Source organism: Carassius carassius, chromosome 46 (genome assembly GCF_963082965.1).
Source record: "Carassius carassius chromosome 46, fCarCar2.1, whole genome shotgun sequence".
In the NCBI taxonomy this organism is placed as follows: domain Eukaryota; kingdom Metazoa; phylum Chordata; class Actinopteri; order Cypriniformes; family Cyprinidae; genus Carassius; species Carassius carassius.
Window position 1 is genome coordinate 19,191,696 of NC_081800.1, and position 12,369 is coordinate 19,204,064.

The following is a 12,369-nucleotide window of genomic DNA, read 5'->3' on the forward strand; positions in this document are numbered from 1 at the left end:
ACTGTAAAAAGGATGTTGATCTTCAGCCATGTGTTTTATTTGGACAATAAAGATTACTAACCTTACCAAAGCATTAACTGAAAGAGTGACTTTTTTTTTGCTCGTCATCTTAAGTTAAATGAAAACTGAGATATAGTAGCATTAAACCCCAGGAGTTGTTGTTGTTGTTTTCATTTGAACACCCACTCCAAAACTAAGTACAGCCACTACAAGTCTCAGCCAATGGTTTTTATTTGATGGATACTGCACTCACGTGGAAACCAGCTGAATAGCAATGAGGATTTCAATTGTTCTGTTAAGTAGTAGACCCACTGTCAATTTCAAAGGGTATTCTGGATTAGCTGTTAAAAATAAAAATAAAATACAAATAAAATATTTCAGAAAAGATTTTGAGCAAACAGGTTAAACAAAGGTTATTTTCCTTCAAACAGTGGACCTGTCGATTAGGAAATATTAGCACAAGCCTTATTACATCACATAATGTGGAACTGCAAGTATATTGCAACATAGCAACAGTAATCTCAGTCATTCATTACTTCAACAATCTTGAACTAATGCATTTTATGGGTTCGGATATGCATTTAAACAAAATAAAGGTAATTCTTTAAGAAAAAATTCTAAGGAATATTGTTGCGAGGCTATTAAGAAATTCAGATTATGCTCCTGCTGCCAACATTTTATTTGAAGAATCCGGAAATTGTTTCCCCCTACTTTTCTTTATCCTATTTTATTATCCCACAAGCTTTTGCAGACATCACACTGGATATTTACATAATGAGCCATATAATTTAACTCCTTTAATGAGCTACGCTGAAACTTAGAGTTTAGCAAAGGCTTATGCAAACCAGCATTGAAATTTACAGCATTATTTGGAGCATATCATGAGATTGAGTCATCACCATACAGAGCAGTGCCTAGTCAAACATTACAGTGTGAATACAAATAAAAAATTGCATAAATGAAAACTTGTGATTGCGCTGACCTATAGATTAGCTCTACCACATTCAAGAAAATGTTGTTTTTGTTGCTATTGTGAAGATTTGTTGCTATTTATGCTATTGTGTAGGCTACATTTGTTCAGGCAAACATTAGGATTAGATAGGATGAATACAAATTATATAGGATGAATACAGAGGGGCACTTTCTGATAGTTAAGGTTGAAATTAATGCTGATTTAATAAATCAATGTATCATTTTATAGGCTATTATAGATATAATGTAAACACTTTACAATAAGGTTCATTGGATAACATTAGTTAACTACTTTAGTTAGCATGAACTAACATGAACAACATTTATTAATCTTAGTAAATGTTTATTTCAACATTTACTAATGCATTATCAAAATCAAAAGTTGTGTTTGTTAACATTAGTTAATTCACTGTGAATTAACAATAAATGCCTGTGTTTTCATTAACTAACATGAACAAAGATAAATAAATACTGTAATAAATGTTTGTTCATGGTTAATATATTAACATTAACTGATGGAACTTTATTGTAAAGTGTTATGTAAAAATGATTAAACTTAAGTATCATTCTCATTATTTAGCAAAGACAGCAAAATATGTCTGTCATGTTTCCAATGTCCTACCTGTAGGTTTGAAGCAAAATTATTGTACAAATTTGTGAACCAAGACCTCTCGTCCAATCCGCTGAGACAAATACTCATTTATATGCAAGTGTCATTAGATTTCAACCAACAGGGTGTCAGGGGGCGTGGCCATTCCCTCAGCCGGTCTAATAGGTCTGTCTGCTTTTAGCTTACTCACAGTAGAATGGCGGCCGCTGCTTGCGGTCCTCGGACTAATTCAGCCAAACCACACAAAGAACATCTGCGAAAAAGCCGAGATTCCCGTCGCAGACAAGCAGCACTGTTGTTTCTCACCAATATATCTTTGGACGGACGACCGGTTTATAACCTAAGCAATGGAATCGTTGGCCCCAGGGAAGCCGAGAGTCGGTGTGTGGATGTCGGCGCGTCAGCAGTGACGGGTCCCCCTTACTCGACAACAACCAGCAGCTACGGAACCTTCACCCAAGTGTCATCCATCAACGGGGGAGCAGCGACCCCTCTACCGAGGACTAACACTTACTCTGCTCCTCTGAGCCCTCCTCCAGTATTTAATCAAGGGGGGAGCTGCGACGTTTTCACGGAGGATGGACGAACAGATCCTTTGTCAGTCCAGGCACCCCCCCGTTCACCGACCTCTGGACCGCTGAATCTGTTTTCAGCATCCAGTAAATCACCCAGCCAATTCCCGGGATCTAATCCTGCTCCTGATCCGCGCCAAAGGTGAGTTTTTTTTTTTTTTTTGTCATGACAATGACACTCGTTATTCTCTGACTGCCACTGTATTTAAAAATTACACCATTCATAATAGATATAAAGTAAATGTGTGATGAAACCTTCATTTGTACAGGTGTCATTAACAATAATGAATTTGTATTGGTTTATGAAAGCTATGTTTATTCCAAAATCGTTTCACTGTTTTGATTATGTGGATAGAATGTTTAACTGGCCTGTTGTTTACCAGTGTTTACATTCTATTATGACTTTTTGAAGCAGTATTATAAACAGTACATATTACAATACGAGAAACCGAACAAAACAGTAACAAATATTTAAGGGGAATGACTGGCTTCCGGTTTAATGTCTACAACTTTCATTTTCATCTCTGAAGAGCGGTCTTGTTTTCTAGGCATGAGTTTGACTGGAAATATGTCTGCGACATTTTTTGAGACCTTTTAAGACGAATACGTGGGGGAGGGACTTCGAATAAATAACGGCTGCGTTTCTTTTGCAGTTTTCTCAAAATGTTTGAGAAAATAAATCCCAAACCATAATGTGTATCTGTTCATTCGAGAATCAGACATTTCGTGTAATTAAAATAGATCTCAGATATTTACTGTGATTCTCAAAATGAACCGACTCGTAAGGAAAGCGGTCTACTCAGGTGGCACCAAATGTTTTGTGATTCACTGAAAGAATCGAATTATTTCATGAATCTGGCTCTTCGGGTCGAAATTAAAGGACTTAGTAAAATTAAAAACCACAGAAGTCCCTGTGAAAAAGCGTGTACTGTCTGATTGAGTAACAGAAATGTTTGACAGCTATATGAAGGTTAGTGAGTGAGCTCTCCATCCTATTTGCCTTCGCATTTGCCTTTTAAAAGTCATTTGTAACTGAGACAACAGAGACAGTGATTAGGGAAACCCATAGTACAGATGAAAGATTTGTATGATGATATCACTGCTGTCAGAGTAGATAATTAGTGGGCTGCTGAGTCAGTCAAAGACCATCAACTAGTCACAACAAGCTTTATCTGCATGTAGGTGATGTGACTCATGTAAACCAAGCCCCGTGATCTCACTACAGTACATGCGCACATCATTTCCTGTTTGTCTTTTTTGTTTCTTGCCTTTCATCTCTCTCCTGTTCTGTTCCCCTCAACCTCTCGTCTTTTCATGTAAGGTCTGTATAAAGGTAAATCAGTAGCAAAACTCGAGAGGTTGAAGATCTGAATGTGAGAACTTGTCATATTAATATTTGTATTTGTAAGTTAAAATTTACACTCACAGCTCTGATGTGAAAAGTTGAATCTTTCAATTTGCACACACAGAAAATGATCAAAACACTCGTGTTTTGAATTGGAAGTTGTAGATTAATAGTTACAAATGTGTAGAATGACATTCACACAAAGAAAATGACATACACACATGTTTACGACATATTTACTTTTGCACTTTACTTCAGTTTCGCTGCACAACGTCAAGTCGGCACTTACAACCTCTGAGATCTGGAAGTACAAGTTCAAATCCTAGCGCTCTGACTTTTGCTACTCTTTTTGCTGTATTCTGTTGCAAAACTCACTTGTGCACTTGTATATGCAGATGTGAGAGAGCAGAGCTGGGGGCGGGGCTTTGGTGCGAATGAAGACATTTTATTGGTCGATGCCCGACCAATGCACAACGCCAATTGTTTTCACTGAATATCCTTAGCTTTGACAGGATTTTAAGACACTGCATTCATTTTGCCATTCAGGTATTATCTAGTAGACAAATAATGCAACATATTTTATATGTATATCCCACTGCATATCCCTGTACCAGAGTTGCAATATAATGCTGTTTTTATTATTTTTATGTTTTGTAAAAATAATTTAACATCTTCATTGGGTTAAATCCCTAATTTTCTTGTCAGTAATGAATCTTTTTAAATGCAAAATTATTATTATAATTTTTTTAAAATAAAAATCGAGTGTTTAATAATGTCTAAATGTACATTAAACAGCAAAACCTAAAAAATAAGCACTTATGACCAGAAATACTGTTTTGAGCAACTAGTAGAGCTAAATACATGTATTTATTAAACCTCAACAAGGCCATCTAGTGTTTAAGCAATGGAATTGCATATGAATATTATCTTTCTGTCCACCAAATGCCTCTAATTTAAAGCGTGCCTCTTTGCACTGGAATTTAAACCTAAATACTACAGTTATTGTAGTATAAATTATAACCATATTACAAAATGTTATATTTAAAATGGTCATTCATGGATCATAATTATTGCGCATATTATTTAGTACCATGATCTCTTCAAATTAACTAAACAGGACTGAGTTAACATGTAGTACAGTTATTTTATTGGTTAAAAGTTACACTTAATTGTTTAGTCACATTTAACTGCCAAGGAGGAGTATGAGAACATAATGCTGTTCCATTTTCCAGTATAAAATGCTATTGTAACGCATAGTCATTAGTCAACGTAGTTATCCATGCATAATCAATGCACTTTATGTGTTACAAATTACTAGAAATCGCTGCAAATATAATGTAACTACTGTCTGTCCCATTTAGTACATTTCAAGCATATTGACAAAACGTTTAGTTTAGTACTATTGATAGCTCCATGAACCACGTGACCGCGTGGCGGTGAGATCAAAGCATGCTCTGGTACAGCGAGTTTACTCTGCAATATGCAGTGGGATATACATATAAAATATGTTGCATTATGTTGCAATATGTTGCATTTGTCTACTAGATAATACCTGAATGGCAAAATGAATGCAGTGTCTTAAAATCCTGTCAAAGCTAAGGATATTCAGTGAAAACAATTGGCGTTGTTAATTGGTCGGGCATCGACCAATAAAATGTCTTCATTCGCACCAAAGCCCCGCCCCCAGCTCTGCTCTCTCGCATCTGCATATACAAGTGCACAAGTGAGTTTTACAACAGAATAGCGCAAAAAGAGTAGCAAAAGTCAGAGCGCTAGGATTTGAACTTGTACTTCCAGATCTGAGAGGTTGTAAGTGCCGACTTGACGTTGTGCAGCGAAACTGAAGTAAAGTGCAAAAGTAAATATGTCGTAAACATGTGTGTATGTCATTTTCTTTGTGTGAATGTCATTCTACACATTTGTAACTATTAATCTACAACTTCCAATTCAAAACACGGGTGTTTTGATCATTGTCTGTGTGTGCAAATTGAAAGATTCAGCTTTTCACATCAGAGCTGTGAGTGTAAATTTTAACTTACAAATACAAATATTAATATGACAAGTTCTCACAATCAGATCTTCAACCTCTCGAGTTTAGCTACTGATTTATCTCCATAGGTCTGCTGATGGACTGATGCTGGAAGGGTGACCTTTAAGCCTTTCTATATAGTCAAGGGCTAAAAGATTATGCTTTTGCTTCAATTTAATCCATCACAGTTTTTCTCGAAGTGTGTAAAAATTAAAGTCACATTTCTTTGTCTCTAAATTGTATTATGTTCTTGTTGCAGGACACGTAACCTCTCTGGGTCTCCAGGGCCAAAGGTTTCCAAGAAGGTGCATTTCATCAAGAATATGAGACAGTATGACACTCGAGGGAGCAGGTGAGTTGGCGGGTGTGATATTGTTTGGGAAATATTTTCCCTGTGAGGAGGAGCTGTAATTGTTTAATCTTTTTGAGAAAATAATCTGTATAAATTACTTCAGACCAGAGGTCTTCAAGCTTTTAAGGAGCCTTAGAGTACAAATAAACCAGAGTTGATTTTTGAGCTTGGCCAATAATAGCATGAATATACTGTAGTACCCTAATAACGTATTTACAGTTTTGCATACTTTTATGATTCTTGCATTGCAAAGTGTTACATAATCATTATTGAGTCAAATTGATAAATTACATATTCATTTTAAAACCTTTCAATGAAGGAAAACAATGAAACATTTAATTTTAACTTCTTAACTTATTAATAATAAAAAAAACATATAATTTTTGACTTTCTATCAATTTTTTTTTTATTTTTTACATTTTTAAATTAACAATCTTGTTTAATGCATTTATTTTACATTTCCAGAAATTATTTTTAAATATAATTGGTTCTTTTTTTAGGCTAGTCCTTTATTAGCACTTTCTTATAAATAACTTTTGTAGGATGGAGGTGCTCAGACAGTCCCATACTGGGCTCATGTCAGATAAGGTGAATATAAAATGGTGAAGTGGATGCTGGACTGTTTCCTCATGCAGTAAAGTTCTTTGTTATATAACTGCAGTGTGCTCTCATGCTTAGTGAAACAGTGGAGCTTCAGACAGACTCTGTGATTCCTTAGTTAACTTAATACCTGACATAAGTACTAACTGAGATAACTCACTTAGGTTCTCACACAGACAAAATGAGGGATAGATATGTCTGTCTACACGAGGAACAACCGGTCTGAATTAAATTAATCTTGAATGGAACCTTATATAGAAATGGCATTTTCTGAAAGTAGAACTGCACCTTGGCAAGAACCATTAAAATGTAATGAAATTCAGTTACGTAAGATGAAAGCTTCCCTGATTCCTTTTCTTTCTCCCTCCAACTTACTTTCCTCTTCTGGTAAAACATGCTGTAAACCCAGATGGCTCTTTTGACTTTTTTTTTTTTTTTGCATTATAACATATGATTTATATACAACTTTATTTGGTGATGAATTTTGCACAGATTGACGAAGAAAAAAAGACCAAACAACGTACAGATTCCACTTAAAAAAAAGTGTTATTTTGATATGATCTTGTATATTATACAGAATTATACACCCCCCCCCCCCTTTTTTTTACCTGACATGCATTACATCATCAACCATTAATTCATGCCTTCACTTATGTGCACATTCAGCCTCATGACATCAGTAGTGATGTAATATAGACCCTCACTGAGCACATCCTGTGTCACAAGCTGCTGACCTGTTATTTGTGATGATGTTCAAGTCTCCTGGGAAATGTGACTGAGTTGGTTGTAATTAGATTTGGTCCTGTTGACCAATCTGATATGACGTAGAAAGCTACATGCTGCTTTAATTTAATAATTAAGAATAGATTGACTTTTTTTGGCTAATTTTGTCACCATTGTCATTCCAGGGCTATAAGATCTCCCATTTGCTTTGTGGTCCATATGCACTTGCTATGGTGTAGACATGGCTGATGTACTGTGATGGTTTGATGTTTAGGTGACTGATGTTGTCTGTTCTGTGTGCACTTGCCATCTGTGTCCTGCAGGGTTGTGCTGATCTGTGCCAAGAGATCACTGTGTGCTGCTTTCTCTGTATTGCCCTATGGAGAGAGCTATCACATCAGGTACAAAGCCACCACAGTCAGCCAAACTCAGCTCATTTCATCTCATGCAAACCCATACATGAGTGATGGACAAATCAGCTGTTCTTTTCTTTCTTCTTTTTATGAAATATGATGTTCCAAGTTAAATTTGCCTATTCAGCTTTTATTCAGCTTTTATTCAGCAAGGATGCATTCAGTTGATTAAAAGTTTTCGGTTCCCAATACATTCTTTTGAACTTTCTATTCGCCAAAGAATCCTGAAAACAAAGCCAGATTTCTACAAAAAATATTTTCAACATAAGATGTTTTTTGAGGACCAAATCATCATATTAGAATGATTTCTGAAGGGTCATGTGACACTGGAGAAATGGCTGCTGAAAATTCAGCTTAAATTGCATTTCAAAATATATTAAAACAGAAAACTTGTAGTAATACAAGTAGTAAAATTTCTTAATATTACTGCTTTTACTGTATTTTTGATCAAACAAATGCAGCCTTGGTGAGTAAAAGAGACTTCGATCAACATTACATCTTACCAGCCCCAAACTTTTAAATTTGTCATATTATGATTTTCAGTTTACCTCACATGGTGTCATATCATGTGGGATCTTTTCCTTGATCTCTTAAAAAGGGATTTTGATGTAGTATGCAAATATGCTGTAATTTGCAGAACTCAAAACATTCCCCCCAGTTCAAAAAGAGCATTTTATTAAAGCTTTATTACATTTTCTGAGTTGGATACATAGGATAAATGTAACCCTACAGAAAATCAGCTGGATGAGTCTTAGAGGATTGAAAGCACTGTTTCCTAATGGCACAGCAGAAAAAAAGAATAATTAAAAGGGACTGTAAAATTTAAAAATTTAATAAAAACCTCAATGTTTAAAGTGGACATTTGGAAAATAATTAAATAATAAAAGTATATGATATGGCTCCATTAATGTAAGATTCAGACGTACTTACATACAGTAAATAACATTCATAATGTGTCATCTAGCTTTGTGCAGAACTCCAAGTGAGTGATTTTGGTCTTGGCAGTCCAGAGATTACAGTGATTTGTCCACCTGTCATACACCTAATCACATCATTCACAGAAATATGATTTTTTTTTTCTTAGTAAGTGTGCTTTATAACTTCTTAAAAAATTTGCTTTTGTATCATTTGTAGCTTTAATATAATAATGTACTGTATTTACAAATAGACCAGCTTATAAACAGCGAACTGCAGCCTGGTAATAACAGACTCTTTTGGTGTCTTTTGCAATATCCAAATAAAAGAGATTATTTCAGTACAGGCAAGTGTTATTCAATTCTGATTATTAATAATTTATCTACCCTCTGCAGTGAGCCTAAACTAGAAGCCCAGAGACAGAGACACTCTTCTGGTGGGGGAGGTGATATGGTCCCTGGACTGGAGGGAGTGGAGGTGGACTTTGGAAAGGTATTCCTCTAAGAAGATTGAGCAAAGATGTGATTACGTGCTTTAGAAACCCTCTTGTTTGTTTATTTGCTGTAGTATTGCTATTTGTTTTAAAGCATCATTGTGCAAGTTGCAGTACTTGGTCACTGGGTGTGTGTTTTACGCAATGCATATGTTTGTGTTTACACTGATAGCCCTGGGATGTTTTGTGTTGCAGACAGTATCATATGCCCGTTTTCTGCTTCCAACTAATGCCTTGGTCAGGCAGAAGAGCAGCGGCCCACCTGACATCAGTGCAGCTCAGATGCCAGTGTCTCGCAACCGTATTAACGGGCAGAAGAACTTCACCCCTTCTCGGATCACCAGCGCAGTTGGACAAGATACTTGTGTGTTACATATTCAGATAATTATTTAAATATTGTTACAATTTAAAACAACTGTTTTCTATTTGAATATATTTTAAAATGTAATTTATTTCTGTGATGGCAAAGCTGAATTTCCAGCAGCCAATACTCCAGTCTTCAGTGTCACATGATCCTTCAGAAATCATTCTAATACGCTGATTTGCTGCACAAGAGACATTTCTTATTATCATCAATGTTGAAATGAGTTGTGTTACTTAATGTTTTTGTGGAAACATTGCATTATGTTTCAGGATGGAAAGAAAGCACTTGTAAAAAAAATCTTTTGTGAAATTATGAAGGACTTAACTCACTTTTGATAAATGTAATGCATCCTTGCTGAGCAAACATATTAATTTCTTAAAAAAACAATCTTTTTTAACAATCTTGTTTAATGTTGTAACTCTTGGTAGGTGTGGACGAGCTATCAGACTATGACCCCAACTTACTCAGTGACCCCCAGTGGCCTTGTGGGAAGCACAAGCGAGTCTTAATTTTTGCATCTTATGTGGTAAGCTCCTTGATTGAACAGTTTCAACCAACATAGTTTCAATAATCTCTTCTAACATGATGCCAGTGAAAAGATTTGCAAGGACACCTGAGTCTCACTACAACATAACAGTGATTTCATAATTTTTGAACCCAGCTCATGACTTTATTAGCTATTAGCTAAAGGCATGAAGCATGATATCTTATGTATCACAGCTGACTAGACTCTAGCTGTAAAAGTTGAAAATTCACAGTCACCATTGTGTTTTAGCAGGCATAAAAAAAAGCATACTTTTTTTTTTTTTTTTTATGACACCTGTAATAAGACTCTCCTTGTCCCTTCCAGACTACGGTTATTGAGTATGTGAAACCGTCTGACTTGAAGAAAGACATGAACGAGACATTCAAGGAGAAGTTTCCTCACATAAAGCTGACACTCAGCAAAATCAGAAGGTAAAGTCATTTTTATGTAAACTATTTGTGTTGCTTTAGACCATGTCTGTTAGGAAATGTAATTGTGCATGTTTATTTCTTATATTTCTGTGTTTAGATTTACCATCATTTTTAAAAACAAATCTCAAAAAGAATATCTATTTACAATACTGTACATTTATAATGTTGAGATGCCTAAATTTGCTTTAAGGCTTCAATGTTTTTTTTTACACAAAATTATATTGAATTGAATATTAATATTGACCATTTTTCAGTTATCGGCTACAGTAAAAAATTTTTTTACTGAGTGCATATCTAGTTTAATAGAAAATATGTAAACACAGGAAAGAAATGGTGCCCACTAAGCTATTTTTATGGGGTCTTTTATTTCATAGCACTATCACAATAACATTTTAAATTTGGCTGAATGAATAAACAATGAATTAACATACAACATAAGCATCTTGTTAATCTGTCCTAATTGTTTACAAACAACTTTTTCTCCTCTTTTTAATGTCCACCACAGTTTGAAAAGGGAGATGCGCTCGGTGAGCGAAGAGTGTGGCCTACAGCCGGTTACAATAGCAATGGCTTATGTTTACTTCGAGAAGCTGGTTCTGCAAGGGAGGCTGAACAAGCACAACCGAAAGCTGGTGTCTGCTGCTTGTGTTTTATTAGCTGCCAAGATCAGCAGCGACCTCAAGAAACAAGAAGTCAAGCAGCTGATCGATGTAAGTGTGTTACTGCTTTGCATGTTTATTTAATTCAGAGACTTAACTGTTCTTTATAGGTATATACTTCGTTTTCTTGGTCATATAATTTTTTTCTATATATATGATTTATGTACTGACTTTTTGGATTTGCCTGACTCTGAACAGAGGTTGGAGGAGCGTTTCCGAATAAATTGCAAGGAGTTGATTTCCCTGGAGTTCACGGTTCTGGTTGCCTTGGAGATGGCACTCTACCTCCCAGACAGCAAGGTCATGCCTCACTATCGCAGGCTTGTGCAGCAGGGCTGAAATGGAGAGGGTCCTTAAAGGGATGGTTTATCCAAAAAATTTAAATTCCGTCATCAGTTACTCGCCCTGATATTGTTCAAAACCTGTATGTCTTTCTTCTTTTCTTTGCAGAACACAAAAGAAAATATTTGTAATAATGTTGATAACCAAACCTTTTTGGTTAGCTTTTGAAATATATTTTGCGGTATGTTTCACAAAACAATGTAAGTCATACAGGTTGGAACAACATGAGGGTGAGAATTGATGACAGAATTTTCATTTTGGTGTGAACTTTCCCTTTAAGAGCTGCCTGTAGACCATGGAGATGACGCTCTTGTGTTATGGCAGTTCGGAAAGGTTATTTGTATTATTTATTGATTAAATGGATAAGTGGAATTTTCTATCAGCTATATACAGGTTTCAGCACTCCATCTTTACTTGTTTATGTCCTTCATGGAACTGATTTTATAAATCAAACACATTTATGGAGACGCTTTCTTTAAGCACTGATCATTTTAATCCATTTATTCATTTTAATTTTTTAATACCACAAACTTTATGCAATATTTTATTTATGGACATTAATTTCATTAGAATAGATAATTTATGAATACTGAATATATTTTGAATGCTTTTTCACATTGGTGTTTTTTGTTTGTTTGTTTGCCTTTCTGATGAGTTTTCGGGTATGTGTGGCATTCCGATGCGTATCCAGCCAGGCACTCTATGTTAGAGATGACATTTAACGGGCACATTGTGCTTTTATCACTCTCTCTCTCTCTCTTCTTTTAGTCATCTAACATTTACTAGCTAGGCTGTGGTTTAACAGTGATGTAATGACACACCACAATGAACTTTAGGTAGCGTTGAATGTAAAAAAAAGTATTTTGAATATGTGAGTGCCATTTTAAACAGTTAATCAAATGTTAAAAGAAACTGAACTGTTAACCACTTGTCTTTTCTTACGATGCAAGTGTTTTTGAATGTCTTGACAGAAGTCAAGTCTACATATCAATGCACAGCTGTGACAATTACAGTGATGAAATG

At 35.4% G+C, this 12,369-nt stretch overlaps 1 protein-coding gene across 2 annotated transcripts; it reads left to right on the forward strand.

Moving 5' to 3' along the window:
• The first annotated feature begins 1,643 nt into the window (after positions 1–1,643).
• LOC132129055 (CDK5 and ABL1 enzyme substrate 2-like) lies at positions 1,644–11,870 on the forward strand. 2 transcript variants are annotated; one of them, XM_059540475.1, is made up of 9 exons: positions 1,646–2,296; positions 5,788–5,880; positions 7,527–7,604; positions 8,927–9,023; positions 9,220–9,388; positions 9,817–9,914; positions 10,239–10,345; positions 10,851–11,055; positions 11,203–11,870. In XM_059540475.1, the coding sequence occupies exons 1-9, from the start codon at positions 1,779–1,781 to the stop codon at positions 11,341–11,343; spliced, it is 1,506 nt and encodes a 501-aa protein (XP_059396458.1). In that variant the 5' UTR covers positions 1,646–1,778; the 3' UTR covers positions 11,344–11,870. The 2 variants fall into 2 exon arrangements, with proteins under 2 accessions (XP_059396459.1, XP_059396458.1); XM_059540476.1 differs by lacking the exon at positions 7,527–7,604 and having other exon boundaries at positions 1,644–2,296.
• Positions 11,871–12,369: the final 499 nt, after the last annotated feature.